Genomic DNA, 16,843 nt, shown 5'->3' with positions numbered 1-16,843 from the left:
CGTTTTTCCAGTGAGACAGCTAGGTAGTCAACAAAGAGAAAAAGAAAAGTACCTCACCCTTCTGCCAGTTCTACAAGATAAAGTAGAAATACAACATACTTTCAGACTGTATTGCAGTCCTGCAAACCCTTGCCCAGTGATAATACACGTTTATCAGACCCAGCCTCAAATACTGTCACTAAAGGAAGCTGCTGAGCCACAGTCAGTGAGAGGCCCTTGAGCTGCTCTGCAGATGGCTCTGGGCTATTCCAGCAAGGAGCAAACCCATACCCATTCCTGTCACCCCATTCAGAGCATGGTTTAGTTGGAAGCTGAAGACAATTTTTTTCCCTGGGAGGAAATTTCTGGCATGTTCCATCCCCTACAGAGCTGTAACTACATGGCCTCAGTGCACATATCTCCTGTTCTTGATAGGACCTCACTCAGAGAATTACATTTTCCCCCATTTCAGAAGGCTCCAGAAACAAGGTTTAAAGCACATCAAATTCACTATGATACAAAGCTAGCAGGTTGAAAGTTAATGGCTTCATTTTGTGTTAGATTTTCACAAAGTAAGGTTGAAGCTATCATCTGTTCCCATAATAATTCTTACAAGAGGTGTATTTGCAAACAATAAGAAAATGACCACAACAACACGTTAATAGGAGGAGTCGGCTCTCAATGTAACTTGACGTGATGTCTATAGACACCACAGTACTCAGAACAGCAGCTGTTACCAAGGCAAACAGCTGAAATAAAAGAGGAAGAAAGGCGGCTTGCAAATAACCGCCTTTGCTAGTCCAAATGGCTCTTAATACTCCTTGTGTAAAGATACACTGTTGTTAACATCTGCTTGAAGTTAATCTTAAGAGTTGTTTGCAAATAGCAAAGCTGGTAAGCACCTGCTGCTTTAGGATAGATGAACTTTTGCGGGCATATAACATGCTATTTTATTCCCAGCAGCTCTCACAAACACCACCCTATACAGAACAGAAATGAAGGGACTTCGTGAAGGGCACTTTAGTTGAAATTGGATAGGACTATACACGAGCATTGTCAGATACCAGAACAGTTTAATAGTCTGGTTCAGAAATATTCTAGAGCCTGAGGGCTTAAGTGGTCTTGGAAGGGACTAAGGAAAGCAAACCAATTGCCAGTGACGTAGATTGGGAACTTGGAGGTCAATGTATTAATAAAGGTCAAAAATAATCAAAAAAGAAAGTTCCTGGAACACTTTACTAGGCTGATTTTAAAACTGCCCTTTCTATCTGGATGTTTCAGTGCAACACAGGTCTCATCTTCCTGGCATGCAAGAAGTGCGTGTTTTCTGCCGTTTCCCCTTTGCTTTTGTGCTTTCTGTCCCCATAGCCACTCTTCACACAAATAATTTCGCTGCCCTTGAATGTTTGTTTTATTTGTGAGGTAAATCAAAATGGCAAAGAAGACAAAAACGAGAGTAAGACTGAACCCCTCTTTACAGCAAGTCTCTGCACGCCTCCTTGTCAGTGAGACTTGTCTGTCTTTTCCATGCTGTTCTGTTTCCGTGGGGGATTGTCCCACTGGATGTGTCCATGTCATAAGATGGTAGACCTACAATGGAGCAGTTAGTCCCTCCCTGTACTTTAGTGACCTTTTCCCCTTTGATTTGTCCTTCAATTTTGCCTGGCCTCATTTTTGATTTAAATTGTTTGCAGTTTCCAGGATAGCCATAGATGGCTGTCCAGACATAATTGAAAATATCATTATACAATATATGTTAGCTTGTGTAGCTGTAATTCAGTTGATAAACTAGACAAGAATTTGTCACACAGGAGAAAAGTTAACAACAAAGTTTCAGTCCGTCTCCTATTTCTGTGACTGCACAAAATTAAGAAGAAAAGTGGGAAGGGTGACTGAAGTCCAGTTGTCTTCCAAGACTTTGTGACAGCACCTGTGTTCTTAATTAGATCTAAGTCAGACTCTTTTGAGCTCAGTGGAAATAGCAACTGACTTTGATGGAGGGACCAGGCTTGTCAAGAAAAGAGGAGGCAGATGGACAACATGAGTGCAAAGGATAAATTTTTTTTCCCCACTCTTGAAACCCACTCAAAGGACTAGAATATCTTCACTCCTCGGGTTGGGATTTCTGACTAGACTTGTCTTTTCATCAGTACTGCCCTAGAAGGGAAAGATGCTCCTGGTTTCCCTGATTCTTTCCTACCTCTGCTCTTTCTTGAAAAGTAAATAAGACATTCTCCAGTCGTACAAAACCACGTCCAAACTCAATTGATGTATTTAAAATCCTTCTTTTTTGTGTGTACTTTCACAAGACAGTTCTTTCAGAGTTCTGGGAGAGACATCATCCACTTCCACAGATAAATCCCTCTGAGCTTTGCTTCCACCTCTGTTACACAGACATTCCCATACTTCTGTTGCTGTTTTGGAAACTGCCTCTGATGCAGTACTCGGCAGCATCATTTCAGCCTAGAGTCGCCTGCATGATCTGTGATGGCCTTCAGCTTGAGACTTTTAAGTAAAGAAACTGGCAGAGTGACCCACCACTCTGTGTTGTATGCAGAACACCCAGATAACTTCTACATCTTTTTTTCTCTAATGCATCTTTGCAGCCCTTGCAGAATTTAATTGGTGTCAATTCCAAATGAACATGTGAGTCTTACACACACAAGTTTCTGGAAAATCACAGCACTCTATTTATGCAGGTGGAAGCAATAAGGTATGTTTGGGAAATCAGATGCCAATCTGGAATTTGGGAAATCAGATTTTTATCTCAGACTACAAGTTATTAACTACTACCACTACTACTATTCATCTCTTTCCATAAAGCTTACATAATTCATATCTGCATGTCCACACTGGATTGTGAACAGTAAGCGCCATTTCTGGGTGTCTGAGTATTTTGAAAAGCCATGAAAATGGAAAGTTCATAATTCTGTATAACCAGGACATAGTGGATTCAGTTGCTATGGTTGCAGGCAACAGATAGGGAAGATCTCTACTGCACCTCAAGCAGCATCAACTGATTGTGCCACTAAATCCACTTACATTCAATTTTTTTTTAATTATAATAATTCACAATTGCGCTAACTCTGCTGCAGGTAACATTACTGGCATTAGCAGAGGCTGGAAGACAGGCAGTGTAAATTGAGGGCACAGTGAAGAAGTCGTCCTCAGCCTAAAACAATAACCTAAAACTACTAAGTATGTAAGCAGAAACACTCTGAGTTAAATGAATCCATGCAACAACGAAATGTCTCTAAAAGCAGTCCACACCAGTGCTGGTGTATCTTGACAATAAATGTGAACCAATTGAAAAAAGGGATTCTTCTCATTTGTTTACATTTGATCAAAAAGATTTAATAGCAGAGAGCTCATTCCCTGAAGAGACCTTAGATCTTTTCAGAAACAGTCAAACTGTACCACTACATCGGTTTCATTACTCACCCAAAGTACCAAGGATTGAACAGTCATTTTTGTGCAATGCAGTTTTAATGTCACTAAAGTGCCAAAGAATCCTGCTATGTACTCATCACTAAACATATTCCATTAACAGCTCCTTCAAATACAACAGTACTTAGATGCTGAAGACGCATGTGCCAATGGAGGGTATACATTACGAGGTTAACTAATATTATTCCCTTTTCCTGCTACCTTAATTAGGGTCATCATCACTAAGAGGTTTGAATGCAGTTGCTTACTCAAATGTGGCAGCTTTTTTTTTTTTTAAAAAAAAAGCATGTCTGAAGAGTGAAAAAAAAGAGCATGTGCACCTAAGCCCTTTTCCCATTATCAGTTTGGGATTACAGGCCAGAACAAGTTTACTTTTTAAAAAATAGCTACAGTGTTCACTCATGTGAGACACATGAACCAGATGGATACTTTGCTGTTTCAATTTAGTGGAAAGCAGCAGAAAGGAGTGGCATCATAAATGGCTTAAAATATCCTCTGAGTCCAGCTAAGTCATATCTATTTCCAGTATTGATTACCAAGGATGCACTTTTAACAACCTGTATCTCTTAACAAAAGGAGCCAATTAGAAGAGCTGTGATTCTGTAAGTCCCTGTCATTTTCCCACTGTATCTGCTCAGCTAATAACTACATGCTGGTGCAATGCACAATGTCTGTATAGCTAGCTAAAGTAATCAGAACCTATCTAATTTTTCACAACAGTCTCAGCTCTGCTGCACAGAGGTGGGATCAGAGTGACACGCAGTGGCAAGACAGAAAAAGTCACTCTCAGGTTCTCAGATTCTATCTAGTATCTATTATTAGGATGCATAAAATTTTAATTAGATCATTAGTAGTATTTTCTGCCTGTTTAATAATATTCTATGTACGTTATATTTCAGAACAAAACATGTACTGTTGCTTATGCAAACTGAAAGAAAGATTGGATTACTTACTTTAGCAAGGCCCACCTCACTCATAACTTGCATGTGGGATTTCCTGCAATTGAAAAAAAAAAAGGAAAGAATTCAAGAAATTGAACTAAAAAAATCAAATACTGAATTTCATAAATAACAAACTTGAATCACCATAGTTTTACATTCTGCTGTATTTGAATCTTTGCAGATTACTTCAACAGTGTGAAGAATAGCATTTTACCTCTTGCATACAATTTAGCATGTTGCATAACTGATAGTTTGTGACTCTTCCAGTTATTTATGTTAAATCAAAACATTTTCCATATGTTTCTGAATGCACAGCGACCTATGGCAAACTGAATTTGGTATCTGAAAAAAATGGGACATTTCCCATTTCATTTAAGTAAATGCTGGAATAAATTATGGAATCACTACTATTAAAGATTTTTAACATTAGTCTTGACATGCATTTAAGAGAATTATTTAAAGTGGAGTAGTTCTGCAGTAAGGCTGTGCTGTGGACTGCCAGTCTTTCCAGCCTTGCCTGCTTTGATGCAGGGAAAGATTCATAGTATTATGTTTGATTATGGTGCCAGCAATTATTCTGATGCTGCAGCTGCCCGGAGCTACTCAAGGTCCCAGCATTCAAGGATGATAATAAATAACAGTTATCATAATACAATGTTCCTTGAAATACCGTATGTAAAATAATTTCCATCTACCTCAAACAGGGTCCTGTTGCATCACCCATGTCTATGCGATCTGTTGTAACGAGCGGGTCATGCCTCTCCCCGCCGCCGCCGCCACCACCTGGACCTCCCCCCATCTTTGATACAGAACCCGTAAAGGATGAAGGAACTGCAGCTCGCTCAGCCCTGTTTGCACAGCTTAACCAGGGAGAGGCAATTACCAAAGGTCAGGAGAAAAGATATCAATTTTTGGCCCACGAGTCGAACTACATGTGCTATGTGTATTAACCCAACTTCCACTGCATTTTTAAGTTATGTTTAAGCAGCTCAGATATTTTTGAGGCTTGCACTAAGTCTGATGGATGTGACTGCATAACAAAACCGCCTTTAGAAGCAACAGCACCCAAATATGTTGAGCACACTCGGAATTCACACTTTATTTAGAGGTATCATTTTAACTTTAAGGCAGCCAAGCTGGACATCTTCAATCCCAAGTGGGCTGGTGAACCTCTTAAGTTGCAATTGCAATAAAAATTTGTCCCCCTTTCTGATTCACATTCAGTGTACCAACCTGGGTCAAAATGTGTTACATTAGGTGAAAAAGTATGGGTTACAGCTCAGTGTGGAATGCAATAATAAAGCTTTTTGTATTAATACTGGACAGTTGTGATTATGGATGGTTCTGAGTTTAAATACATGTGATTGATATATCTGCCTTTAGTGCTGCGGGGAAGGTCAAATATTGTCATAAATTAGAAAAATAATATCAGTTTTATGGATGGAAAAATATAAGAAGCTCTCAGAGCTCACTACAGACAGAGAGTGACAGAAGACATTGCAGCATTTCCTATTAAAGTTACTAAGATAGCCCATCCACAGCAAAAGAGGTTTTTTATGAGCTGCTGAAAATGTGTAGGCAGTTACACTTTAGGTTGTTACCCAAGCACACCTTGAGGAAATAAAAAATGTAAATAATTCACAGAATAATTTCACACAATTGAACCTTTCCTGCTTAAATTTTAACACCCTTAAGACTGGAAAACAGATTCTCTCATAAATGCCTTTTTTTTCTTTTTTTTTTTTTAGGGCTTCGCCATGTCTCTGATGACCAGAAGACTCACAAGAACCCCAGCCTACGTGCCCAGTGTCCCCCTGTTCGTTCTCCGACAAAAAGCCATACTCCGAGCCCCACCTCTCCCAAGAATTCCCCGCAGCAGAGCCATACCCCTGTCTTAGAGCTAGAGGGAAAGAAGTGGAGAGTGGTGAGTTCCAGTCACACCTCGGAACTGCACCCGACATATTGCAAACCAGGTTGAGCACTGAACATCTTGCAAAAAGGCTGTCCATGACCAGGGTGCAACAAATCACAGCTGCAAGTAAAACGGGCTGGTTCTTGCATTGCTCTGCCTTGCTGCAGTTTAGTTTTTACTGTTCTGTAGCATCTAAAGTTAATTAATTTGTCTCTGAGAATCATACTGATTCTTCTGAATGGGAGAATGTCAGAACGAGCATGTACATTTCTTGCAAAATTAGACAATCCCCAGAAACAAGTCCAGTGGAGGACTCCAATTAAAATTCCTTCTTGCAGGCCATTCATGTGAGAGAGAACAGTGTTATCACAGAGCACTTGCTCTGGCATTGTTAACCAATAGAATTATAAATTTATTTTTCATCACCATGCAAGCATGTCTCCCATGCTTTAAAAGCAGAGCAGTGTTTTCCTTTTGCTCAATCTACAGATGGAAAAGATAGATTTGTTTCAAGTTTGGGAGTTAATTTATGTAGGCACATACCACAGAATCTATGAGTGAAAATCCATGTGACTGTGTTGGTTAAAAGAGGGAAGAATCAAGATGTGGTTTAGTCATGCAGAAGGTTATCTACACAGTCGTTACTGTGGAGTTGAGTTTGCAGAAGGTGTAGTCACCGTTTGCCTGTGTTATGCTGCCTTAGGGTTACAGCCCCTGGAGCTTTCCTTGTGAATCCCTAGTCTTTCCTTGACACCCATGGAGTGTAAATGTCCCTTCATGCTTCATAATGAATGGAAATTTCTTCATCTGTTACTCCTTATTGTATATGGTAATGCCTGCACCAGATCATAGCACACTGTATAGACCATTATATGACATCAGGGGGAACAAAAACTTGCTCTGTTCTCCAAGGTGACAGTTTAAATTGGATGGGTGCCAAGCAACAGTTTTGTGAGTGCATTTTAAAATTGTTGTGAGCATAATGCCCTTGTTACAAAATCAATGGGTTTTGTCATGGTCTGTGCTAAGTTCTTTAGTTCTGCAGCTCTAAAATATACGTTACCTAAGGGTGAATTAGGTGAAATGTCTGATCACCAAGCAGATTAAATTTTTAAGCTACAGGAAGGATATTGCTCTGTTGTAACTGAAGATACGACTCGAGGATAAGTTGTACTAAACTCTGTCTGACTATTAGCTAGTTAAAGACAACCAATTAAATAAACTTTCTTTTGAAATAGGAATATCAAGAGGATAAGAATGACCTGGTCATTAACAACACCGAACTCAAGCAAGTGGCCTACATTTTTAAATGTAACAAATCTACACTTCAGATAAAAGGAAAAATCAATTCAATTACTATTGGTGAGTGGATAGCTCAGCTGAGCTTTTAATCCCAGTCTTGAAAACACTGACTTATGTGATTAATAATGCATCTGAATTGTTCTATTCACTTTAATGGATTGATCACATGAGTAAAGCCACTCAGCTATGCAGTGCAAGACTGGGAATTTTCATAGTTAATGTAGCAGGTGTGCGTATATTTGCTTTTATCTCACCTTGCTTATTTATGATTGCTTTTATTTTAGACAACTGTAAAAAGTTTGGTCTTGTGTTTGACAACGTTGTGGGAATCGTGGAAGTGATCAATTCCAGGGATATTCAGATTCAGGTAAACATCTATTTGAAAAACAAAGACAGAAACAGAATGGAGAACGAGTAGGGAAAAAGGCCGATGTGTAGCTACAAGAGATTGTAAAAACTCACAGAAGCACAACAAAAATAAGAGATTGATGCATCCATATGTATCTTTACAAGCACTGAATTCTGCTGATGTATTTAGAAAATGCCTCTATGAAAACTATTGAGTGTCACTGAACAAACCTCACTTAGCCCAGTCCTCCTGGTTCCAGTGAAGCTGAGACACCTATATGCTGTAAAAACTATTACTTCTGGCCCTAATGTTCTTGCTTTCATGGTACACAGCTGCTGGCACTTGAAAGTTCAGCGGTGCTTATGGAACAAATTCTGGCAGTTAGCTAATTGATTTCTAAGCTCAGAAGATGGTTCTTTCTTTTTTTCTTATTCTCTCAATGGAAATGTTCCAAGAGACTGTCAAAGGACAACTAAATGACATAAAGTGAAAGCAGACAATGGGATCTCTGAAATCTCTTGTGCCAGTGACATGACACATTACATGAGTAAGTCATGTAATCACTTGCCAACAAATGGGCTTTGAGCCTCTACTGATTTTGTCTTTGATAACTAGTAAGCAAACCTTCATCAGAGATCACTTTCCTTGTGGTTCTCTTTAAAATAAAATATATGTATTTTAAGTGCATATATTGCCCTCCCTGCTGGGGACACTTGCCCCATTCAAAATACAGACATTCTGCCTGACATTTACAGCACTTCTTTCATCCCATTCCAAAGAGGTAGAACTATACATGCTGTAGTACAGGGTTGTATCCAGCATCCACTGCCTAGTCTCTAGAAAGGACTTTAGGATGTATTATTTTAAGTGAAAAAGAAATTAAATGTTAATCAAATTATATCAAGCTGCCAGTATTCAAGCAAAGTGAGGTCTTTTGCTTAAAAGACTGTGTCTGCGGTGTGACATTGAATATAGACAATCCTGCTCCATCCTTCAGAAATGTTGGTCACAACCACCACAGGGAACAATAGCAAGATTTTTTTTATATTTTGAACCTCATGCAAGTGACTGATATTGCTACCAGCTGTGCATCATCTTCTGAATGTAGCGAGCATGATCACTATGTCTTCTTATGGCAGAGGCAGTTAGTTAAAGAAAAAGATCCTAGGCATTTATTTGAGTGGGTTTTTTTTAAATAACTACATGATTTTTATCATTACAACTATTCATGAAAGCTGAGGAATTCAGATGTAATGAATAACGAAACCACAGCTTGTTAATACTCAAATAAAGGGGGAATATATTTTCTAAGAATCAAAATTCTTTTGATTAAGCAAGTTCTATGAATATTGCATAAGGCTTCTATGCCACAGAGCAGAGTGGAGCTCCACTTAAAAATGGTAGAGTCTGGCTATATGCTATATGCTGCTTGAATCAGGCAGCTTCCACAGGCTTTGAGTATGCCAAGTGCTGAGCACCTCAACTTTTATTTTGAAGACCTGATCTTATATTTTGCCAATACATTGTATGTTAATGCAACAAACTTCAGTAAATTCATCCTAGAGATTTTGCTATTAAATAGTTACTTCAGTGCCATATTGCTTGGCTTTCCTTCCTGACGGTGTTTATATTTTTTTTTCTTGCCAGATGTTTGCAAAATGTATTAAACAAACCCTCCTTTTATTCTCTATGGCATGAGAACTCACTGAAGAAAAGAAAGATCAGTTTAAGATCCATTGATCACTATATAGATCAGACTACAGGATCAGGGTGGGATGCAAGATACACTTATTCTTTGCTGTCACATTTAAGGAACTGAAGCTGAAAATACATTCTTAACTTGAATGATGGGAGACATTCTTTCATTAACATGTAGATATGTATCACGTGCTGTTACTGTTTTATGGCTCAGAATAACCCCTGCCCTTTTCATGCATTGTCCAGAGTATATTGCTGTCCCTGCTAGAGGGCAGGAGAAGGAGGAATTTTTACTGACAACTAGCAAGTCAGCCAGGTAGCCATGAAGAAATATTTTAATCTGTGGAATTATAAACAAGAGAAGATTACCCTTCTCCCCTCAAGATGCTCTTGTGCTTGTTTTTAAAGTGACATAAGAAATACCTTTAGAGATTTAATTAAATTGATCTCAGTACTCTTTTGGAACTGTAGCTTGCCTGAAGGAGATAAAAACCCTTTCCTATTGTATGCTGTAAACCCTGGAAGAGCTTTGAAGTCTTCAGAACTTATTACAAATCACTTGTTGAGTACTACTATATGCTGGGATCTTTCACTTGCCCCTACTGGGTTGAAGTTGACATGTTTGATTTCTCAACCAGTTCTCAACGATGAACGAGGTGAACACCATCTAAATACCAGCTCAAAAGAGTCACTGAAATTAGAATCAGGGGCGCACTTTTATCAAACTGTATAAAAGCTTGCTGATATAAGTTTGCTGTTGTGTATAGATCTTTGTTACCACCACCACAAATTTTCACACGGTCCAACAAGTGGTTAGCTCTCTCTCAAATATGAGCATCATGCAGGCAGCTGACATACAGATCAGATGTTGGTGGCCAAAATTAGACCTGGCAGGCAAGAAGGATTTTATTAGCAGTATCTTTGTGTGCATTTTAAGATTTAATATTAAGTAGATTTTATTTTGCAGGTGATGGGGAAAGTGCCAACCATTTCTATTAACAAAACAGAAGGCTGCCACATCTACCTCAGTGAGGAATCATTAGATTGTGAGATTGTGAGCGCCAAGTCATCTGAGATGAACATACTCATCCCCCAAGATGGTGATTATGTGAGTGAGATATTTTTAAAGCTTTCCTTCCCCTTCCCCACTAGTTTGGTAGCTAACAGCACCTAAACTGCTAGGAAATAAACTAACATACTACATATATTATGTCTCAAAAAAATGATCCAAAACAATTGAATTTCTGTGTACCAATATCTCAGCTATCAGTGCAGGAAGAACTTGTTATTTTCTGGGGCACAAAGTAACTTCGAAGATCAGACATGACATCACTACTTTCCATTTTGATAGATAATGGCTTAATCTCTTGTCCATTTAATTTTCTTTTTTGATATCTAAAATAATCTCCCAAAGAAATTCACTTCACACAAGAGCACTCAAGGATGATGATGATGCTAAAACTAAGATAAATGCAATACTACTACAGATGTAATAATACAGCATAATATACTTGGTTTTTTCTAAACCTTTGGTACATGGGTAGAATCTGTAGTATTTTCCACATATGTGCTTAAAAGCCATGTCCTTAAACACATGTATTTTCCTGCCTCCTTTTCTGTTCTAGTAAGATTTTCATACCGTACCCACCAGCATTTCTGGTAGTCATGCTCTGTCACTTCACACACTAACAAGGGACTATGCAGGCAAAACATTCTCCTAATAGTTTCCTCAGCAGAGCAGTGTTGAAATTGCACTGCATGGCCACAGATAGAACTTAAATTTCTTGTAGATCTTTTGGGCTAGAATTTTGTATGGTAGAGAGGTTTAGGCTTTATAAAAGAAAATATGTAACAAGAGAATTCTCACACTCCATGTTTCCAAAAGTGACTGATTGATGCCTAGCTTCAGATCACTAAAAAGGGAATGATTTTCAGTGGGTCCATATTTCTTTTTTTTTTTTAATTTTAAAAAGGTCCTTTTAATCAGTCTTGCCCCAAAGCACTGTATCATCTGAAATTACTGGCTATCAAAACACCATTTTGCGGTCTGAACAAATAAACCCTTCTCTTCACAGCTTTTTTTGTTTATTGGGAGCAGAGAAAGACACAATGACATCTCCCATCCTTTCACTAAATACACAGAATGGAATGAGACTTTCTTTGATGTCCTGCTTCATTTTGTGTACCTCAGAAGGGATGCGGAGTCTTTTTAAGTGTATCACACTGAAAATGATAGTTGTGTGGGTTTTTTTTCCTTCCATATTGTAATATTGCTTTTATCCTTTAAAATTAGTCTCCTTGCTAAATCTCCACATCTAAATCCTTTCTACTGTCTTCCAACCCAGACACTGATGGAATCCAAAGTCTCTTCTGACATGAGGCTTATTTTCTCAGTTGTTCCAAATAATGGTGTGAGAGGGATTATTGCAAAGTAGTAACATACCAAGGCTATTTGAAACTGCGTAGTAATAAGGCTTTTTCCTGTGTGGCATTGTAAAATAGCTTCCTAGGGTAATGAAGAAGGCTTCTCTCTAATCCTGGTATGTCTGAGCTATCAATGCTTTCTCAGTCATGTAGCACTAATAGTATTCAACCAGTTTTCATTAGTTATCCCCTATTTATTTAACTGTCATTGCCGCTTTTGTTTCTTACCAGAAAGAATTTCCGGTTCCTGAACAGTTCAAGACAGCATGGGATGGATCTAAGTTGGTCACTGAACCTGCAGAAATTGTGGGTTAACTTCCCAACGCCATACAGCACTTGCTGACCGTGACCAGACCGCAGCCAGCACAAACAAAGCAGTAATGTACAGAACTAGGAGCAGTGGTAGTTCATACTGCTGTGACAGGCCTTCAAGCATTAGCTCTGCATGCTAGAAACAATAACACATCTGGCACGCTTTCGTTAGGCATCCCAGTATTTTTCACATTTCCACACAGTTTGCCTTCACGTACAATTTTAATTCTAAATGATATCATGTGAATGTAATGGATTAAAACCCTCACCCTCCAGTCACATCATTGGTTTGAAATACTATATACATTAAGCCAAAATACTGCATGATACACTTTGTTATCATCTTGCTTCAGTGCATTCCTTTTTACGTTTCTGCTAATCAAAAACAGCATCAAGACTTTATTTTTACCTATTAAGCAATTCCTGTACAATGCGGTAAAAATGTACCCCTAGAAAGCATATGTTTCCTTGCAGTTCTGTGGCAATCACTATGGGTTTGGTTTTAAACAAGCAAAAAAGGACAACTTCCAGCAATACATTTCACTAATGGAAGATTTTAAAAAATCTGATATTTTAATCAAACACTTTTCTAATATGTATGTTTAGAAGATCCCTAGGTTTTCTGTGAGGTAAGATTTTATTATGGTCCACAGATTTGCTGTTGCCCTCTCATTCATTGCAAATTAGTAATTCTTTCTAAGCTAAAGCCTCACCTAAAAACCTTGCAGCAAATCACTTGCAGGTTTTTTGCTCCTTGGATTTATTTTTTCCTTTTTGTTGTGAGACAATCTCTCATTCTTTAAAATTTCACATTGTATCTTGCATCCTATTCAGAAAAGGAGAAAGGCACGTATGTCAGATACCAGCTAGTTTTCTTATTAAGAATGTTCCTCTAAAATATTGCTATTGTACCTCATATTCATTAAAAATATCTCCCTCTTTCTTCCCCACGTTTGTAGGACTTACTCAATTTCAAATATGTCCACAAAGCAAAGCCATAGATTTATGTCATACTAATTCTGAGCCCAGATAACGGGGTAATTTCCTGTTTAGCCCTTTGATTCTACTTTATAGTCCTTATTGTACATGCTTTTTTAACAAAGGTATAGTGTTGTATACATTTGTACTATTTCAGCACATAGTACAAATAAAATTTTAAAAATTTTAAAAGTCAGTTTATGTTTTTGATCACTTGTAATACTTTGTAACAGTGAAATCACAGTGAGATGCTTGCAGAGCTAGTTATTATTCAAGCTAAACTTTGTGCCTAATTTACCTTGAAGTACATTCATTCTTTAGGGTTTTTAAGTATCTCTTTGATTGTAAACCCTGTACAATACAACCAGTAATGCTCATTCGTAAGGTTTTGCTATCTGATCTTTAATCTTTGTGTACAATGTGTTTGCTTTAATACATACCATTTTTTCAACAGTAAACTTCCTATGAAATAAAAAGGAAAATGTACTTGTTTAAATACAAAGTTATTCAGGGCTTGCTCCATTGCAGTGTTTGTCCTGTATGCTTCCTCCTTCTTAAATGCTGTTTCAAGAGTTTGAGAAAAAGTAGCTGCTCCTCCCATTTCCTTAAACATTATCACTTTTGCCACCATAATCCACCTGACAGTGAATAGCGGGTATTCTGCACGCCAGCAGACAAACCTGAAGTTTCATACATAGTTGCCAGACAGAGAATTGAACTTCTCATGATTCTCACTTCTAGGTACACCTGTGTCTTCCAGAGATTATTCCTAAGGAGATGATTATGACCTGCTAAAAGTTTATGTTTGCCTTCTATTTTTAGCTTTTCCCATTGTTTCCTTATAAGGCTTTGGATGTGTCCCTCCTGTGTTAACAAACTCCACAAGCAGTCTACTCCATATTTCACTTGGGTGTGCTTCATATATGAAAAATGGGCATCATGATACCAGTCATGATAAAAGCATTGTTGAAGGATTGTTTAATACTTACATCATAATTTGCTCCAGAAAATAATCTCATTCTGGAGCATTCTGAATCAAAATACAGACTCTTGTTTTCATCCAGCATCAAAAAGGGGTCAAGTCATTGTGCAGCAGCAACTGCAACCACTTAATCCTTTGCAGGTACAATACAAAACAAGTATCGAATGCTTGATGTTAAACAAAAAGCAGCAGGACAGCTCTGAATCGCTACACAGACAAATTATTTTAGTTCCTCCTAGGGATTTAACTCCCCCCTCAAAAACAAACTGTCTGAAGGGCGGACTGATTCTTCTTTTAGATGTTTGCAAGCAAATTCTGTTGTGTCTATACCTTCTCCCTAACACTCATGTTCCTGCAGCATGTTAGACCCAAGTACATTTTTTTGACTGGCTTCTTAACAAGAAGAAGTCTTATGCAGTAACAGTGTGTTCCTGAGAGTCTGAGCACACCTGAGAATTTTGTCAGAGGGCAGAGGTTTAAAGACAAGGAAGAAAGCCTTGCATGGACAGACCCAAGGTATAACTACTTCATCTGGAGAAAAGGCTAGTGAGCCTGTGTATTCTTGGACACAAGAAAACAGAACGGGTGAGAGACTTTTAAAATATGCAAACAGCTTTTATCCAGTACTCTCAGTCACCCACATGACGAAAATAATCTATAACCAGCTTTTGTCAGTTCTGGTCCTCATAAAAATACTTGTCATACATTTCAGGTAGGTTGGACTGTTTCCTGCAACCTGTTCTTAACTTCAAAAATATAAAGGAGTCCTAAATAAGCCAAATAAATGCACGGTTCTGATTTTACCCTACATGGATTTCTGTACAATTAAAGGTTAAAAACTCATCTTCTGAAAAATCAAGTATATCTTGAGATAGAACTAGTCAACAAGCTTCAGAATGACAATTTCATGAGCCATCCCACCCACGATCAGTTGTGTCCCACCAAGTCTTCAGCAGCAAGTTTGATCTGTATTTAATGTCTGACTCCAGCAAGGAACGAACTGCTAAATGCTGAGCATCCCTAAAGTCCTATTGATAGTTTCTTTTTACGGAATGTTGTCACACTAGATATGCCCCTTGATTTCAGCTCTGCCCTGCACTAATATTGTGGTTATCTAAATCAGCACAACGGTCAAAACAGAACACAGTCTATTTGGTGCATATAGTGATATAGAACAAATGTGTATGGCACAATAACCAGTTCATTTTTTTATAAACCTGCATGGGTCAAATATTCACCAGTATAGATGCTGTCCATCAGCCAGTAAAACACATGTAAAAGAGGAGTTTTTACTGTGTCCAAATGTAAAAGGTTTTTTCCTATTAAAAGTTTCAACAGATCTCATACTTTCTCAAAAAGAACCTCTGTAAAAGTACTCATGAGGTACTCTGTACAAGTGCCTCACGAAGTTCAACAAAGGGAACTGCAAAGTCCTGCATCTGGTTAACAACCACCCTGCACACCAATTTATGTTGGAGGCTGCCCAACTGGAGAGCAGCTTGGCAGAAAAGGACCTGGGAGTCCTGTTGGACACCAACTTGAATGTGAGCCAGCAAAGAAGGCTGATAGTATCCTGAGCTGCATAAGGAGCATTGCCAGCAGGTCAAGGGAGAGGATCCATCCCTTCTGCTCAGCTCTGGTGAGGCAACACCTGGCGTGCTGGGTCTAGTTCTGGGCTGCCCAGTACAAGAGAGACATGGACATACTGGAGAGAGACCAGAGAAGGGACATGAAGATGATTAAGGGACTGGAGCACCTCCCTTATGAGAACTGCTGAGAGAACTGGGACTGTTCAGCCTGGAGAAGGTTCAGGAGAGATCTGTAAATGTCTCTAAGTATTTGAATGCAGGGTGCAAAACAGACAGAGCCAGGCTCTTTTCAGTGCTGCCCAGAGACAGCACCAGAGACAACAGGCATAAACAGGAACACAGGAGGTTGCACTGGCACAGGTTGCCCAGAGAGGTTGTGGACTCTCCCTCCTTGGAAACATTCAAAAGCCATCTGGACATCGGCAACCAGCTGTAGGTGGCCCTGCTTGAGCAGGTGACCTCCAGAGGACTCTACCAACCTCAGCCTTTCTGTGATTCTGTGATACTTGCTTAGTTATTTAAAATACTGGTTACTACGCGTTAGTGGAAATTAGAAGTATTGAGGTAATGAGTCCATGTATCCACCAGATGGCAGGAACCAGCTGAGGCCCAGGCCTCTGCCAGCTCTGTTAATGAAAAATGTGGGACCACAGTGTTCACGAAGGATGTGTATACTGTTTGCCAAAGAACTGGGAAACTCTACTGTCTAAAAGTCACCGTAAAAACATTTAAAGATTACTCTGATTTTGGAATTCTCATTTTGGTAAAAGGAGAAGGTTTGATTGGGATGAATGAGGAAGAATAAAATACAACTACTTGTTACCAGTGATTAATTTGATCTTTTGGTTTTCTGAACACCGCTAAGCGTATATCCATTAAAAGCATATTTAAAAAAAAAATCCTGATTTAACTTAAAAGTAATATTTAACA

At 38.7% G+C, this 16,843-nt stretch overlaps 1 protein-coding gene across 1 annotated transcript in view; it reads left to right on the top strand.

Moving 5' to 3' along the window:
- The window catches only part of CAP2 (cyclase associated actin cytoskeleton regulatory protein 2), a 70,928-nt gene extending 57,068 nt beyond the window's left edge, over positions 1 to 13,860 (top strand). Inside the window, exons 8-13 of the mRNA XM_082045454.1 lie at positions 5,072 to 5,255; positions 6,116 to 6,291; positions 7,518 to 7,641; positions 7,866 to 7,948; positions 10,596 to 10,736; positions 12,284 to 13,860. Of these exons, the coding sequence (XP_081901580.1) occupies positions 5,072 to 5,255; positions 6,116 to 6,291; positions 7,518 to 7,641; positions 7,866 to 7,948; positions 10,596 to 10,736; positions 12,284 to 12,367 (792 nt within the window). The 3' untranslated portion in view covers positions 12,368 to 13,860. The remainder of the gene's footprint in view (positions 1 to 5,071; positions 5,256 to 6,115; positions 6,292 to 7,517; positions 7,642 to 7,865; positions 7,949 to 10,595; positions 10,737 to 12,283) is intronic.
- Positions 13,861 to 16,843: the final 2,983 nt, after the last annotated feature.

Source organism: Streptopelia decaocto (assembly GCF_964273445.1).
Source record: "Streptopelia decaocto genome assembly, chromosome: 2".
NCBI classification, from domain to species: domain Eukaryota; kingdom Metazoa; phylum Chordata; class Aves; order Columbiformes; family Columbidae; genus Streptopelia; species Streptopelia decaocto.
This window is presented reverse-complemented; position numbering and strand designations above follow the sequence as displayed.